General features: G+C 45.4%; 1 protein-coding gene across 1 annotated transcript in view; it reads left to right on the top strand.

Moving 5' to 3' along the window:
• The window catches only part of LOC106562823 (zinc finger SWIM domain-containing protein 6), a 125330-nt gene extending 110769 nt beyond the window's left edge, over positions 1-14561 (top strand). Inside the window, exons 7-14 of the mRNA XM_082966410.1 lie at positions 260-436; positions 756-902; positions 1887-2147; positions 3201-3336; positions 8855-9012; positions 9090-9253; positions 9352-9433; positions 13577-14561. Coding sequence (XP_082822536.1) covers positions 260-436; positions 756-902; positions 1887-2147; positions 3201-3336; positions 8855-9012; positions 9090-9253; positions 9352-9433; positions 13577-14442 — 1991 coding nt within the window. The 3' untranslated portion in view covers positions 14443-14561. The remainder of the gene's footprint in view (positions 1-259; positions 437-755; positions 903-1886; positions 2148-3200; positions 3337-8854; positions 9013-9089; positions 9254-9351; positions 9434-13576) is intronic.
• Positions 14562-17781: the final 3220 nt, after the last annotated feature.

Raw genomic sequence — 17781 nt, 5'->3', positions numbered from 1 at the left:
TGTGTGGATGGTGTGTGTGTGTGTGGACGGTGTGTACAGTGTTTCTGTGTATGTGTGTGTGGACGGTGTGACTGTGTGTGGACGGTGTGACTGTGTGTGGACGGTGTGACTGTGTGTGGACGGTGTGACTGTGTGTGGACGGTGTGACTGTGTGTGGACGGTGTGACTGTGTGTGTGTGTGGACGGTGTGTGTGTGTGTGTGTTGCCCTATGCCAATATGAGTGGTCACAAGCCAAAAGCCTTATAGAATGTGATCAAGACATGCAGCATCTGTCTCTCTCTCTCCCAGAACACGTTCCGACGGCTTGTGCTCGGGTGGATGCCCTGCGTTCCCATGGTTACCCCCGTGAAGCGCTGCGATTGGCCATTGCCGTGGTGAATACACTACGGCGGCAGCAGCAGAGACAGCTGGAGCATTTCCGCAGACATAAGAAAGGTCAGACTGCCCTTATTAGACCAAATATGAATATTATACCACAGTTCTATACCCCCATTAAGTACTAAAGCGTTGTCCACCAATTTAATGGGACTTATACCTGCTGAAAAACTTTTTTACAATACATAGTTGAGGCACACAGTGTTGTTAATTGGGACGTTGCTGCAGCATTGTTGATGTTGTCAATGGGGATAAGGGTTGTACAATGTTCTAGAAAATCCCAGTTGGAGGAAGTTTGGGAAGTTACTGCAACTTTTCAACCCTAATAGGGTTGTGAGCGGTAGTTTACATGTGTTGTGATGTGTCCTGTTCGTGACAGAGCTGCTCCATAAAGGCATCACCTCCATAACCAACATGGAGGGCTGGGTCGGTCACCCTCTGGATCCCATCGGCACCCTGTTCAGCACCCTCACTGAGACGGGACGGGGGACAGAGGACGGGGCCAACACCTGCCTTGACCTTTCAGGTACTAAACATATTCATCTATCTTCTGTCTCTCTCTCTCCTTTTCTTTCAATCTTTTTGTCTCCCTCTTTCAGATGGTCCCTTTCCTCCCCCTCTCACCCCTCACCATCCCCCCCTCTCTCCCCCCCTCTCTCCCCTCACCATCCCCCCCTCTCTCCCCCCCTCTCTCCCCTCTCTCCCCTCACCATTCCTCCCCCTCTCACCCCTCACCATTCCTCCCCCTCTCACCCCTCACCATTCCTCCCTCACCATTCCTCACCCTCTCACCCCTCACCATTCCTCACCCTTCACCATTCCTCACCCCTCACCCTCTCACTCCTCACCCCTCACCATTCCTCGCCCCTCACCATTTCTCACCCCTCACCATTCCTCACCCTTCACCATTCCTCACCCCTCACCATTCCTCCCCCTCTCACCCCTCACCATTCCTCCCCCTCTCACCCCTCACCATTCCTCCCCCTCTCACCCCTCACCATTCCTCACCCCTCACCATTCCTCACCCCTCACACCCCTCACCATTCCTCACCCCTCACCATTCCTCACCCCTCTCACCCCTCACCATTCCCCCCTCGCCTGACCGTCAGTGGTGTGGAATAGGGTTCTATTTGGGACAGCCTGACCCTCAGTGGTGTGGAATAGGGTTCTATTTGGGACAGCCTGACCCTCAGGGGTGTGGAATAGGGTTCTATTTGGGACAGCCTGACCCTCAGGGGTGTGGAATAGGGTTCTATTTGGGACAGCCTGACCCTCAGGGGTGTGGAATAGGGTTCTATTTGGGACAGCCTGACCCTCAGGGGTGTGGAATAGGGTTCTATTTGGGACAGCCTGACCCTCAGGGGTGTGGAATAGGGTTCTATTTGGGACAGCCTGACCCTCAGGGGTGTGGAATAGGAGGGAACCTCCAAACCTCAAAGAACAGATAAACTGACTACTGGACATTGACCTCTCTCTCCTCTCTTTCTCTTGTTTTTCTCTTCTCTCTCAGACTGTTCCAGCGTGGTGAGTCGTGCGGAGCTGCAGCGGTTGCCAGTGCAGCGTTTGCTAGGTGAGGGGGAATCGTACGTGGCGCTGGCCGTGGAGACTGCTCTGATTGGCTTAGGCCAGCAGCGGGTGATGCCTGACGGGCTGTACGCCCAGGAGAAGGTGTGTCGCAACGAAGAGCAGCTATTAGCCAAGCTGCAGGAAGTGGAGCTGGATGACACGCTGGTCAAGATCTTCCGCAAGCAAGCCGTCTTCCTGTTAGAGAGTGAGGACACACTATTGGTTAAAGTGTAAAATAAGCTTCCGTAAGGTTGCATTGGATATGTGTGTTACTGTAGCTGTGAAAGCAGAAAGGGCTTTTTCTCTTTCCTTCCTCTCTCTCCTAGTCTCTCCTTTCCTCTCTTCGAGTCTGTCTTCTCCTCTCTCCATAGCTTCTCCTTCCCTCTCTCCAAGTCTCTCTCCAAGTCTCTCTCCAAGTCTCTCTCCTCACTCCGTAGTCTCTCCTTCCCTCGCCTCACAAAGTAACACCGGGGACATTGTGTCGACACAGACACAGACAGACTACTATAATCTTGTACTGGGACAGAATGTGACTGCTGTGGTTTGGTTATGGGAGTGGGAGAGATGGTGGCCATCTCGGAGACCCAGCACTCAAACTGCCAGTCTGCCTCTTCCCGAGGACAACCAACTACCTCTGTCCTGGTTGGTAATTGAGTCCCAGGCTGTAAGTGGTCGGGGGCCTGTTGAGTGTAAAATAACCCAGCGGAGGCCTAGTCTCCCATTCAACACGTCATGTAGATCGCTTTGTGATGCGTGACCCTTTCTCGTCTGGACTAGGAGGAGGAAACTATGATAGGCACTGTCTAGCTACTTAAAAACACATAAATATACTGTACGCACACATTCTCCTTTAAAAAAAAACACATTTATTTATATATATATTTAACCAGGTATGCCAGTTGAGAACAAGTTCTCATTTACAACGGCAACCTGGCCAAGATAAAGCAAAGCAGTGCGACACAAACAACACCACAGATTTACACATGGAATATACAAACATACAGTCAATAGGGGGAAAAAAATCAATATAAATTGTGTGCAAATGAGGTAAGATTAGGGAGGTAAGGCAATAAATAGGCTGTTGTGGCGAAGTAATTACAATTTAGTAATTAACACAATCTCCTTAACTCCACCAACGTTAAATGAAATGCATTTCCTGATTGTTCCATCAGCAAACTGTTTCACCCTGTCTTCCTGTCTGAACCACGTGTCTTCTGTCCCGTGTTAACATGTTCCTCTTCTCTCCCTGTACCTCCAGGTGGGCCGTACAGCGGCCACGGAGAGATTGTCCACAGAGAGAGTGTTCCCATGCACACCTTCACCCGCTACCTCTTCACCTCTCTCCTACCTCACGACGCTGAACTGGCGTACAAGATTGCACTCAGAGCCATGCGGTTAGGCTCTCTTTTATCATTAGTTGTGTGTGCGGAGTGGCTCTGTTTTGATATTGTTTTGGAAGGGGGAGCTGGATCAGTGAACATTAATGATGTTAATGAGATTTTAATGACTGTGTAATGAAGTAGGCTCTCACACACCTGGTCTACAGTGTCAGGACAGCTACATGGCTAACACCAAAACCTCTCTGCCATTGGCTTCTCATTGAGATGCTCTGTGAACACGGCTAACACTGGCAACACTTAATGATCGATAATGAATGAGTGCTACGTCACGTATCATTGGGCACTGAAATATGCAAGCCGAAAAACTTTGGCTTGAGTAGTGCCCAAACTGTACCTTAGTCAGGCCTCGCCTCCCGCCCTCCCGCCCGCCCTCCCAACCCACCTCTCTCCCCACCCAGCCCTGTGGAAGGAGAGGGTGCGGTGCAATATTGTGGCCACGTCTAGCTACTCCAGGGACCCGGGTGTCTGTCTGTCTGTCACATAATGAATGTGTTCAATGTGGTGCTGGTGTAATATGATATCAGCGTATACCTTCCCACTCCCACGGGACAGGGGCTGCTGGTTAAATATACAGGCCAGGTAAAAGGACTGGCTTTTATCAACCCATTAGAACACGATCATAGACTTACACAGCCTCTCCTTATTCACACCACTGCTTAGTGCTAAGGAGTTCTATTCAGCTCAAGGAAGTAGTGTGTATGTACTGAACGCTGATTTCACTAGTGCAGGGGGTTGGAATATCACAGGAATTTATGAAGATTGGTATCCAGCTAATGTGAAATGACTGTTCCATGTAGCCTCGACTGATAGTCTGCAGTGGCTTGGGGAGCTTTTGTATATAAGGAAGATGTCTTGAGTAGAGGTCTTCCAGCGGCTTCTCTGATGGATAGATTGGGGAAGTGAAATTATGTTTGTGAAGTGTTTACTTTGTCTGAGGGTGAAAACCAGGAGGTAAAGAGTTCAGTAGTCTCACTGATGTTCACCAGAATCCAGGACCAGACTATGAAATAACTGGATATATAGTTGCTCTCTTTCACTTGTATTTTGCATTCGGAAAGTATTCAGACCCCTTCCCCTTTTCCACATTTTGTTACGTTACAGCCTTATTCTAAAATAGATTAAATACATGTTTTTCCTCATCAATCTACTCACAATACCCCATAATGACATCACAATACCCCACAATGACATCACAATACCCCATAATGACATCACAATACCCCATAATGACATCACAATACCCCAAATTGACAAAGTGAAAACAGTTTTTTTGAAATTTTTGCTAATGTAAAAAACAAATAGCCTATTTACATAACTATTCAGACCCTTTGCTATGAGACTCGAAATTGAGCTCCGGTGCATCCTGTTTCTACTGATCATCCTTGAGATGTTTCTACAACTTGTTTGGAGTCAACCTGTGGTAAATTACGTTGTTTGGACATGATTTGGAAAGGCACACACCTGTCTATATAAGGTCCCACAGTTGACAGTGCATGTCAAAGCAAAAACCAAGCCATGAGGTTGAAGGAATCGTCCGTAGAGCTCCGAGACAGGATTGTCGGCACAGATATGGGGAAAGGTAACAAAGAATGTTTGCAGCAATGAAGGTCAGCAAGAACACAGTGGCCTCCATCATTCTTAAACGTAAGAAGTTTGGAACCACCAAGACTCTTCCTAGAGCTGGCCGCCTGGCCAAACTGAGAAATCAGGGGAGAAGGATCTAGGTCAGGGAGGTGACCAAGAACACTATGGTCACTCTGACAGAGCTCCAGAGTTCCTCTATGGCGATGGGAAAACCTTGAAGAAGGACAACCATCTCTGCAGCACTCCACCAATCAGGCCAGACGGAAGCCACTCCTCAGTAAAAGGCACATGACAGCCCGCTTGCAGAGATGGAAACCAGGCACCATCCCTACGGTGAAGCATGGTTTTGGCAGCGTCATGCTGTGGGGGTACTTTTCAGCGGCAGGGACTTGGAGACTATTCAGTATTGTGGGAAAGATGAATGGGGCAAAGTACAGAGAGATCCTTGATGAAAACCTGCTCCAGAGCGCTCAGGACCGCAGACTGGGGTGAAAGTTCATGTTCCAACAAGACAACGACCCTAAGCACACAGCCAAGACAAAGCAGGAGTGGCTTCGGGACAATATATGTTCCTCTCCCCTCTCTCTCTCTCTATCAAGGCATCCTGCCGTGACAGGGCGCTATAGTGCCACAGGACTAATCTGCCATCACAGCTGCCCTCATCAGTCGCTTGGGAGTGATGGTCTGTTGTGGCTTACTGTTAAATGGATTCAAGTCAAGGCTAAGTGTCGTCGTGAAAGTATGTGTGTTCCCACTTGTGCCAGTGAATAGCTAGCTTTTTGTCGGACGCCGACTGGTAAAACGCAAGGCAGAGGTCCCAAGTTTGCTCTCGCTATGGGAGGAAGTGAGCAGTGTGACGTATTTTACACTAGCAATGTTTTTATGTGGAATAGATGATGCTGCTTTGTGTCATTGCATTGAACAACAATATATATATTTTTTTTATTTAACCTTTATTTAACTTGGCAAGTCAGTTAAGAACAAATTCTTATTTACAATGACGCCCTACCAAAAAGCAAAAGGCCTCCTGCGGGGACGGGGGCCTGGGATTAAAATAAATGTAATACAATATAAATATAGGACAAAACACCGAAGACAACAACACAGCAAGGCAGCAACACATGACAGCACAGCATGGCAGCAACACATGACAGCACAGCATGGTAGCAACACATGACAGCACAGCAAGGCAGCAACACATGACAGCACAGCAAGGCAGCAACACATGACAGCACAGCAAGGCAGCAACACATGACAGCACAGCATGGCAGCAACACATGACAGCACAGCAAGGCAGCAACACATGACAGCACAGCAAGGCAGCAACACATGACAGCACAGCATGGCAGCAACACATGACAGCACAGCAAGGCAGCAACACATGACAGCACAGCATGGCAGCAACACATGACAGCACAGCAAGGCAGCAACACATGACAGCACAGCATGGCAGCAACACATGACAGCACAGCAAGGCAGCAACACATGACAGCACAGCAAGGCAGCAACACATGACAGCACAGCAAGGCAGCAACACATGACAGCACAGCATGGCAGCAACACATGACAGCACAGCATGGCAGCAACACATGACAGCACAGCATGGCAGCAACACATGACAGCACAGCAAGGCAGCAACACATGACAGCACAGCATGGCAGCAACACATGACAGCACAGCAAGGCAGCAACACATGACAGCACAGCATGGTAGCAACACATGACAGCACAGCATGGCAGCAACACATGACAGCACAGCAAGGCAGCAACACATGACAGCACAGCATGGCAGCAACACATGACAGCACAGCAAGGCAGCAACACATGACAGCACAGCATGGCAGCAACACATGACAGCACAGCATGGCAGCAACACATGACAGCACAGCAAGGCAGCAAAACATGACAGCACAGCATGGCAGCAACACATGACAGCACAGCAAGGCAGCAACACATGACAGCACAGCATGGCAGCAACACATGACAGCACAGCAAGGCAGCAACACATGACAGCACAGCATGGTAGCAACACATGACAGCACAGCATGGCAGCAACACATGACAGCACAGCAAGGCAGCAACACATGACAGCACAGCATGGCAGCAACACATGACAGCACAGCAAGGCAGCAACACATGACAGCACAGCATGGCAGCAACACATGACAGCACAGCAAGGCAGCAACACATGACAGCACAGCATGGTAGCAACACAACATGACAACAACATGGTAGCAACACAACATGGTATACAACAATACATCACACAAAGCAGCCACAACTGTCAGTAAGTGTCTTTGAATGAAGAGATTGAGATAAAACAGTCCAGTTTGAGTGTTTGTTGCAGCTCATTCCAGTCGCTAGCTGCAGCGAACTGAAAAGAGGAGCGACCCAGGGATGTGTGTGCTTTGGGGACCTTTAACAGAATGTGACTGGCAGAACGGGTGTTGTATGTGGAGGATGAGGGCTGCAGTAGATATCTCAGATAGGGGGGAATGAGGCCTAAGGGTTTTCTAAATAAGCGTCAACTAGTGGGTCTTGCGACGGGTATACAGAGATGTCCTGTTTACAGAGGAGTATAGAGTGCAGTGATGTGTCCTATAAGGAGCATTGGTGGCAAATATGATGGCCTATAGCCCAGACAGTTAGGATCTTCACTCAAACATTGAGTACTTTCCAAGCTTGGCTTATAAAATGTCCACAATCAGTCCCCACCAGTGGTTCTCTGTAAGTCACACAAAGGTAGGAATGTTGACGAGGATTCCATCTTTAGGGAGAGACTTTTTGCTTAGTTCCACCGCATCAATGGTCCAGAATCCCCCAGTGTTTTAGCAGATCTTTAGATGTGTTTGGAACGAAACCCTTGTCGCTATGGCATCGGCACGTCTCCATTTCACACCAAGTCTCGTCTTGCTTTCTCTCCCCTTTATCTAGTCAGACTTTTGGCCAGGCCTTCCCTTTTACCTTGTCTGGGCCCGACACACTTCAGTTAATAATCAACGTTAGAGCCGGACTTGGAGGTGTTCCTCACATAGCTATAGTGTCTCTGGCCCTTTTCTCTGAAATCAAACTGCCATTTAGCATAGCCTTGTAACATTGTTTTTATGTGTGTGGGTGGGTGCGTATGTGTGTCCAGGCATCGAAGGCCGGAAGGTGAATCCGCTCATTTCCCCATGGACTCAATTAGCTTTGTGATTGGTTGAGATCTGCCCAGGTTCTCTTCTCTTTCAAAGGCAGCGAGAGAGACCTTTGCAACTGGGCTGGAAGATGAGGTTTGAATTTGAGATGAGCTGCCCACAGTAGCACACACAAAGAGAAGAATACTGTGTACTCCAATGTCTGTCTGTCTGCAGATGCGTGAGACCTATAAAGCCTGTTTAGACTAGGGCTTTTAATGTACACCGGTATGGATCTTTACAATACTGTCTAACGGTATTTGTATACAGTGCTAAGTAAATGAAAAGTTCTACAAATTGGACTACTTAACTGCCAGTTTGGTTGAGGATAAAACCATCAGAATAGAGAAAGACATTAAACAACTTATAATTAATTTACTGCCTTCCTAGGGTCATGCACTACTCATAAAGCATATTTAGACTTTTATTATTCAGAAACAGAAAATACCGTCAAAAATAAGAAAAATATTGTGATATATTTTGGCCATTTCGCCCTGCACTATTCTACACCAGCAGGTGTAACAGGCCTATGTTCTTAATTACCAGTAACTCAAGTCAAGAAAACAGTCATCATACTACTGTTGCTTCAGGTCTGTAATGAAGGACTTGGTTGGAAGTAAATTGCAGTAGGCCAACACCTTTAATGTACTCCAGAACACTGACAAAATCTTGCTGATTATACTTTGTGCACGTGCTTGTGTTTGTGTGTGTGTGTGATCCAAATCAGCCTTGTGGTTTTTCTGTGCTCCTCAGGTTGCCTGTGTTGGAGTCCACAGCCTCGTCAGGTGACCTGTCGCGACCCCATCACATGGTGTCTGTGGTCCCTAACCGTTACCCACGCTGGTTCACACTCACCCACATAGAGTCCCAGCAGTGTGAACTGGCCTCCACCATGCTCACCGCAGCCAAAGGTACACACACACACACACACACACACACATTTTGGTCCCTTTGTCATTGTACTGTATGTGTTGTTCTGTTGGTCCAGGTGATAGTCGTAAGCTGGAGACTGTACTAGAGTCCATCCAGAAGAACATCCATTCCTCATCTCACATCTTTAAACTGGGCCAGGATGCCTTCAAGATCGCTACTCTGATGGACAGCCTGCCAGACATCACACTGCTCAAAGTCTCACTGGAGCTGGGGCTACAGGTACACACACACACACACACACACACACACACACACACACACACACACACACACACACACACACACCTCTCTACCATCCCTAACTGTCTCATTCCCAGGTGATGAGGATAACCCTATCTACGTTGAACTGGAGGAGGAGGGAGATGGTACGGTGGTTAGTTACCTGTGCCACTGAAGTAGGTAAGTCTACACCGTTTTCCCTTCCTATGATATACCACTTACAGTGAGCTCCAGAATAATCAGCACAGTGACACAAGTTGGATTGTTTTGGCTCTCTACGCCAGCACTTTGGATTTGAAATAATACAAGGGGGGGTTCTACTAAACTAATGTACGGAAAGTTAGAGGCATAAATATCATACCCCCCAAAAATGCTAACCTCCCCTGTTATTGTAATGGTGAGAGGTTAGCATGTCTTGGGGGTATGATATAAAATGCTAACCTCCACTGTTATTGTAATGGTGAGAGGTTGGCATGTCTTGGGGGTATGATATAAAATGCTAACCTCCACTGTTATTGTAATGGTGAGAGGTTGGCATGTCTTGGGGGTATGATATAAAATGCTAACCTCCACTGTTATTGTAATGGTGAGAGGTTGGCATGTCTTGGGGGTATGATATAAAATGCTAACCTCCACTGTTATTGTAATGGTGAGAGGTTGGCATGTCTTGGGGGTATGATATAAAATGCTAACCTCCACTGTTATTGTAATGGTGAGAGGTTGGCATGTCTTGGGGGTATGATATAAAAGGCTAACCTCCACTGTTATTGTAATGGTGAGAGGTTAGCATGTCTTGGGGGTATGATATAAAATGCTAACCTCCACTGTTATTGTAATGGTGAGAGGTTGGCATGTCTTGGGGGTATGATATAAAATGCTAACCTCCACTGTTATTGTAATGGTGAGAGGTTGGCATGTCTTGGGGGTATGATATAAAATGCTAACCTCCACTGTTATTGTAATGGTGAGAGGTTGGCATGTCTTGGGGGTATGATATAAAATGCTAACCTCCACTGTTATTGTAATGGTGAGAGGTTGGCATGTCTTGGGGGTATGATATAAAATGCTAACCTCCACTGTTATTGTAATGGTGAGAGGTTGGCATGTCTTGGGGGTATGATATAAAATGCTAACCTCCACTGTTATTGTAATGGTGAGAGGTTAGCATGTCTTGGGGTATGATATTTGTGCCTCTAACTTTCTCCCTCATCATTATTCACAATTAATTCAGGATTATCTGTAATCATGGTAATATCCACATTAATGTAGAAGTGTCAAACATGTTCTATTCTTATTTACAATAAAAGTGACTCCAAAATGACACAATACATTATTTACCATTAATTTCTATTGGGCGTAAAAAATCATCTGAAACACAACCAAAACAAACCGCAAATGCATCTGACAAATTTGTGGAGTCACAAGGTTGATGTAATTATTGTGTGCTATGAATATGGGACCAAATATGAGACTTTACTTTTTTTAATACACAAGTGAATTTGTCCCATTTAGTTTTGGTCCCCTAAAATGGGGGACTATGTACAAAAAGTGCTTTCATTTCTAAACGGTACACCCGATATGGATAAAAATACCCTCAAATTAAAGCTGACAATTTCCCTGGCCCCGTGGAAATCGAATTAACTTAAATAGAAAAATCCCCATGAACACCCGTCTGTTTAAGCTAGAGATATCTGCTATTTTGCATGGGCTCAATCTACTGCATCCGCCGATATCGCCCTTCCGCATCTGTGGTAAAAGGTGGCAGAGCTAGAGCGGTGTTTGTCAGACCATGAGACGTCCTGAAAATCTGTCTTCTCACGAAAATGTCTGTAGTATCTGAACGGTTTGGCCTACAAAGATGAAACTCTCGCGAACTTGATGGTGTTCTCCGTTTTGCTCTACGACCCCTACAAGTGTCTTGGGACTGGTCTGAAGTTGGTACAGCCAATCTGCCAACTTCTGTCTGTAGTGTTTGAGCTACACACTAATATGACCCCTCTGAGGAAAGGTGAGTCTCTCAAGAACACGTACATGTTGGTTGTTTTGCTCTACAAGCCCGCAAGACTCATCTAATGGTCCCCGGTACCAGTTTTTAAAAAATGATGGAAGAATATAGGGATATAGTTTAGAGCCTAAAATCAGGGGTTAAATGTAAAATATATATATATATATATATATCACACACACACACACACACACACACACACACACACACACACACACACACACACACACACACACACACACACACAGACACACAGTGAGGGGGAAAAAGTATTCGATCCCCTGCTGATTTTGTACGTTTGCCCACTGACAAAGAAATGATCAGTCTATAATTTTAATGGTAGGTTTATTTGAACAGTGAGAGACAGAATACCAACAAAAAAATCCATAAAAACGCATGTCAGAAATGTTATAAATTGATTTGCATTTTAATGAGGGAAATAAGTATTTGACCCCCTCTCAATCAGAAAGATTTCTGGCTCCCAGGTGTCTTTTTATACAGGTAACGAGCTGAGATTAGGAGCACACTCTTAAAGGGAGTGCTCCTAATCTCAGTTTATTACCTGTAAAAAAGACACATGTCCACAGAAGCAATCAATCAATCAGATTCCAAACTCTTCACCATGGCCAAGACCAAAGAGCTCTCCAAGGATGTCAGGGACAAGATTGTAGACCTACACAAGGCTGGAATGGGCTACAAGACCATCGCCAAGCAGCCTGGTGAGAAGGTGACAACAGTTGGTGCTATTATTCGCAAATGGAAGAAACACAAAAGAACTGTCAATCTCCCTCGGCCTGGGGCTCCATGCAAGATCTCACCTCGTGGAGTTGCAATGATCATGACAACGGTGAGGAATCAGCCAAGAACTACACGGGAGGATCTTGTCAATGATCTCAAGGCAGCTGGGACCATAGTCACCAAGAAAACAATTGGTAACACACTACGCCGTGAAGGATTGAAATCCTGCAGCGCCCGCAAGGTCCGCCTGCTCAAGAAGCACATATACATGCCCGTCTGAAGTTTGCCAATGAACATCTGAATGATTCAGAGGACAACTGGGTGAAAGTGTTGTGGTCAGATGAGACCAAAACGGAGCTCTTTTGGCATCAACTCAACTCGTTGTGTTTGGAGGAGGAGGAATGCTGCCTATGACCCCAAGAACACCATCCCCACCGTCAAACATGGAGGTGGAAACATTACGCTTTGGGGGTGTTTTTATGCTAAGGGGACAGGACAACTTCACCACATCAAAGGGACGATGGACGGGGCCATGTACTGTCAAATCTTGGGTGAGAACCTCCTTCCCTCAGCCAGGGCATTGAAATGGGTCTTGGATGGGTATTCCAGCATGACAATGACCCAAAGGTAACAAAGGAGTGGCTCAAGAAGAAGCACATTAAGGTCCTGGAGTGGCCTAGCCAGTCTCCAGACCTTAATCCCATAGAAAATCTGTCGAGGGAGCTGAAGGTTCGAGTTGCCAAACGTCAGCCTCGAAACCTTAATGACTTGGAGAAGATCTGCAAAGAGGAGTGGGACAAAATCCCTCCTGAGATGTGTGCTAACCTGGTGGCCAACTACAAGAAACGTCTGACCTCTGTGATTGTCAACAAGGGTTTTGCCACCAAGTACTAAGTCATGTTTTGCAGAGAGGTCAAATACTTATTTCCCTCATTAAAATGCAATTCAATTTATAACATTTTTGACATGCGTTTTTCTGTTTTTTTTTGTTGTTATTCTCTCTTACTGTTCAAATAAACGTACCATTAAAATTATAGACTGGTCATTTCTTTGTCAGTGAGCAAACGTACAAAATCAGCAGGGGATCAAATACTTTTTTCCCTCACTGTATATATATATAAAATATAATGTTTCCTGATCTTTCTTATACTGTATCTCTCTCACATATAGGACAGTCACTTCAGAACAAACTTCCTTTAGATTTTTTGGGGGACTATCTTGTTCCATGTAGTGAATCTGTTAATAGCAGTGATGCCAAATTCAATGTTTCATCAAATAAACCCCTTAAGGGGTCTTACATTTCAAAATCAAATAGCTAAATGATCCTTGCTATGACCATCTTAAAACAATTCCGTACATTAGTTTAGTAGAACCCCCTTGTATTATTTCAAATCCAAAGTGCTGGAGTTCAGAGCCAAAACAACATAATGTGTCACTGTCCCAATACTTTGAGCTCACTGTATTTAGTTCATATTTAGTTAAGTGTATATTTAGTTCAGTATGAGGGCTTCAAAATAAATATTGTTAGTCAAATTACTCTGCTAATCCTCTGACTTCTTGTGTGTGTGTGTGTGTCCCAGGGGTGTATGCGTTGGACAGCATCATGCAGAGTTGGTACACCCTCTTCACCCCGACCGAGGCCACCAGCATCGTGGCCACCACCGTTATGTCCAACACCACCATCGTTCGGCTGCACCTGGACTGTCACCAGCAGGAGAACCTGGCCTCCTCCGCCCGGACCCTGGCCCTGCAGTGTGCCATGAAGGACCCCCAGAACTGTGCACTCTCTGCCCTCACGCTCTGCGAGAAGGACCACATCGCCTTCGAGACGGCCTACCAGATCGTTCTGGACGCGGCCGCCACGGGGATGAGCTACACACAGCTGTTCACGATAGCCAGGTACATGGAGCACAGGGGGTACCCTATGAGGGCGTACAAGCTAGCCACGCTAGCCATGGCTCATCTAAACCTCAGCTACAACCAGGATACCCACCCAGCCATCAATGACGTGCTGTGGGCCTGCGCTCTGAGTCACTCGCTGGGAAAGAACGAGCTGGCTGCCGTCATCCCCCTGGTGGTGAAGAGCGTGAAGTGCGCCACGGTGCTGTCGGATATTTTGCGGCGGTGCACACTGACCACGCCGGGGCTGGTGTCAGCTCTGCACAGCCGCAGGAACTCTGGGAAGCTGATGTCACTGGACAAAGCTCCTCTCAGGCAGCTGCTGGACGCTACCATCGGGGCCTACATCAACACCACGCACTCTCGCCTCACGCACATCAGCCCGCGCCACTACAGCGAGTTCATAGAGTTCCTGGGGAAGACCCGGGAGACGTTCCTCATGGCCCAGGACGGACACATCCAGTTCACCCAGTTCATAGACAACCTCAAACAGATCTACAAGGGAAAGAAGAAACTCATGATGCTGGTGAGGGAGAGGTTCGGCTGACCAGGGTCGGCCCCTAGGGGGAGGTTCGGCTGACCAGGGTCGGCCCCTAGGGAGGGTTCGGCTGACCAGGGTCGGCCCCTAGGGGGGGGTTCGGCTGACCAGGGTCGGCCCCTAGGGGGGGGGGTTCGGCTGACCAGGGTCGGCCCCGAGGGGGAGGTTCGGCTGACCAGGGTCGGCCCCGAGGGGGAGGTTCGGCTGACCAGGGTCGGCCCCTAGTACTTTTATATTAACTTGAGTCTGCCTTTTGAACTTCTTTGGACTTAAACATGGACAAGTAAAGAGTTGGAGGACAAAGCAAAAGAAGGAAAAAAATCTTTCCAGAGCCACACAGTATTATCGTTCTTGCTGTTGTTATTGTTATAAACATTATTACTGTTATTATTATTACTGTGTACAGTACTATGTGTGTTTTATTTTCAGAAGAGGCAATGTCACGTTGTGAATGTTGTGTGTTTTTCTTTGTGTGTGCGAGAGGAAAAAGCAGATAACAGAAATGTTTATTATTATTATTAGCATCTCCCTGTTTTATATCTTGGTTTTATACTGAGTATATGTCAACTGGCTTAAAGTCCCTTGTGCGAAAGCGCTCGTGTAAAAACACATTGGCAGCCTCAAGAGACCCTATGGCTTTAAAACCACACAGACCTGACTATTGGAAGCACTGGTGGCTTCTAATGGTGGCTTCATGAGAAAACCACCATTAGCATTTCTGTTGACTCGTCACTTGTGTTTTCTCTGAGTCATAGGTATTAGTTAGATTCTAGTTTTGGAATAATTGTCTTAACAGACTGGTGTTGTTTCAGATGCAGTAATCATAACTATCTGTGTTAGATTAAGGTCAACAATGCAGGACTACAGTAATGGCACATGGACCATAAGATGAGGATATGGAGTATTATGAAAGAGTACCAGCATTTGATGTATTATGCCAGAAATATCCCACACTGTAAAAACAAATCCTGTTTACAGTAAAGTTTAGAGTAATGTACTGTTAAACAAAAGGTTTTTTTTACATTTACGGTAACCTTTTATTTTTTACAGTAACTTACAGGTAACTAACTGGCTGCCAGTAAGTTACCGTAAAAACAACAGGATATATATTATTTTTTTTACAGTGCACAATGTACTTAGAACCAACAAACTTGTAATTGTGGGTTAGTTACTGGTTCAAGTCTTACGATGCACAGTTGCTGGAGACTAGCCTGGTTACCTGACTGTTTCTGTATTCACAAAACTAAGCTGGTGACCTGGCTGTTTCTGTGTTCACAAGAATACAGGCTGGGTAACTAATTACAGTACCAAAGTTACCAGGGTTCTAGTTGTACAGATGTAGGATCTTAATTGGATCACCTGCAATACAGGAAATGTTTTACTTGTATTTTGAGGTTTAAAGTTGTTTAATTTCCACTTTTCCACAATTTCGGACTTGATTTTCCCTTAAGAAAAATGTATCAACCCCTACAAAAATGTCAATTTATTTTATACATAGTTCATATTTCCTGTTGCTGCAGGATTATTTTCCTGCTGTAGCAAACAGGCTCAAGTTAGGATCTCACATCTGTAGAATAGGTGAGTGTAGCTCCAGAATGGGCCAGTGTCAATGCTTCTGTGCATGTGGAACCATAGGATAATTAGAATTCCATTATAATACTGTTTTAATAGGCCTATTCTATGTGTATAACCTTCAGCAACTGTCAAGACGTTCTCAGGGATTTCTCTAAAACTAACAGGAAAAAGGAAGAAGGAACGAATACAGGAAACAATGATACGAGCAAGCATGTATTGTACTGTGTATATATACGATAGTGTAAGTCTGAGTATGGAGGATTCAAAAGTATATGTTAACTAATTTACACAGAGTATTCTATGTAATGTGAAATACTTGAAGCCGCTGTAGCTTGCTCTTTTTCTCTTAGTGTTTTTTCTTTCTATTTTTTTTTTACCACAGAACACATCAGAAACTGAATTGGCCTTGCTAATGGTGGGTTACTGTAGGCTGACAAGGGTAGTGTCAGTACTAAGACATTGGTTCAGATTATTGAACTGCTATCAGTTTGATTTGGTATCTATTCAAGGTATTGGAGCACAGTGAAAATATTATCTTGTTCTCTCAAGGGTCACTTTTCACAATGAACAGATTTATGTATTTGACTGACGTACAGTATTCCATTGATATGTCATGTGATAACCTGAGCATTGATTTTTCATTACGTGGCATCATAACATTGATCAGCTATTGAGAAATGACCAACATGCAGTTGTGTATAACTCTGGTCCTCGAAGGCCACGGGGTCTGCTGGTTCTCTTTACCTGGAAATCCCAGACTTTAGTGTTATACCTGGCTAATCAGTGGTGTGAAAGCTAGGTCAGTCAGTGATACTAATTGATCTATTAAAACCAGCAGGGCTGTCACCCTTCAGGACGAGTTGTGCTCCGCTGAAATGTCCGCTTGCATCTGAACACGCCACAGACCAGTGTGTCTCTTCCTGTACGAGGTCCGGCTATTGTACTAATAACTTGTCTTGTTTCTTTATTTTTCTGGTTTTTGTTGAAGTGCTTTCTCTTTTGTTCTTTAAAGAATAAATAGCCTTTTCTCTTGCCTTGTTTTGAAGTAACCAAGCAGGAGTTCTAACAACCAAACACGTTCCAAGAAGTGAAAGCCAAGCCACCTTGGTCCCAGCTTTAGTGTCCTTAATTAGTAACTGAATGGCTCTGTAAACGCTGTGCTTTTAACGAAGCATTTCCTCGTGTGTTTGATGGAAAACTTTGTCCTGTGTGTCTCGTCCTCTAATGAATGGATTTCCTCTGTTTCTTGCTAGCTGTTTTTTTTCTGTTCGTGTAGGAAATGGAATCTTCTGTTTTCCCACTTTATTTATTACACTGATCCATGTATACATGCTTATGGAATTAAGATTTGATACACCGATATCAATTTATTTATGTAACTAAAATCACTGTTTTATAATCTTTTTTTTTGTTTTAATTAAAGTTAGTTTTTTTTAAAGGTACATTTTGGGCTCCTTGGTTTTGTATTGGATGGTTACAGTACATCTCATTCTGATACACAAGGTTGCTCGAAAGGATGGTCGGCATAGAAACAGACCAGCAAGTGGAGCTCGATCAGGAAAATCACTAAGAATCACTCACTGAATCCAGTTGTTCTGTATGCAGTTTTCAACTCTATCACAATAGTATTCAATGACATCCATAATTTGTGAATCAAATTTGGACCAGTCTATACCACATACCTGTTTACAGGTATGTAGCATTGACAATGTTGCCACAGCATCCCCAATTCCCCACAGTGTTGAGAGAACATGGTTTATTAGTTAGTGTGTG

This window comes from Salmo salar, chromosome 20 (assembly GCF_965601325.2).
Source record: "Salmo salar chromosome 20, fSalSal1, whole genome shotgun sequence".
Taxonomy (NCBI): Eukaryota; Metazoa; Chordata; class Actinopteri; order Salmoniformes; family Salmonidae; genus Salmo; species Salmo salar.
This window is presented reverse-complemented; position numbering and strand designations above follow the sequence as displayed.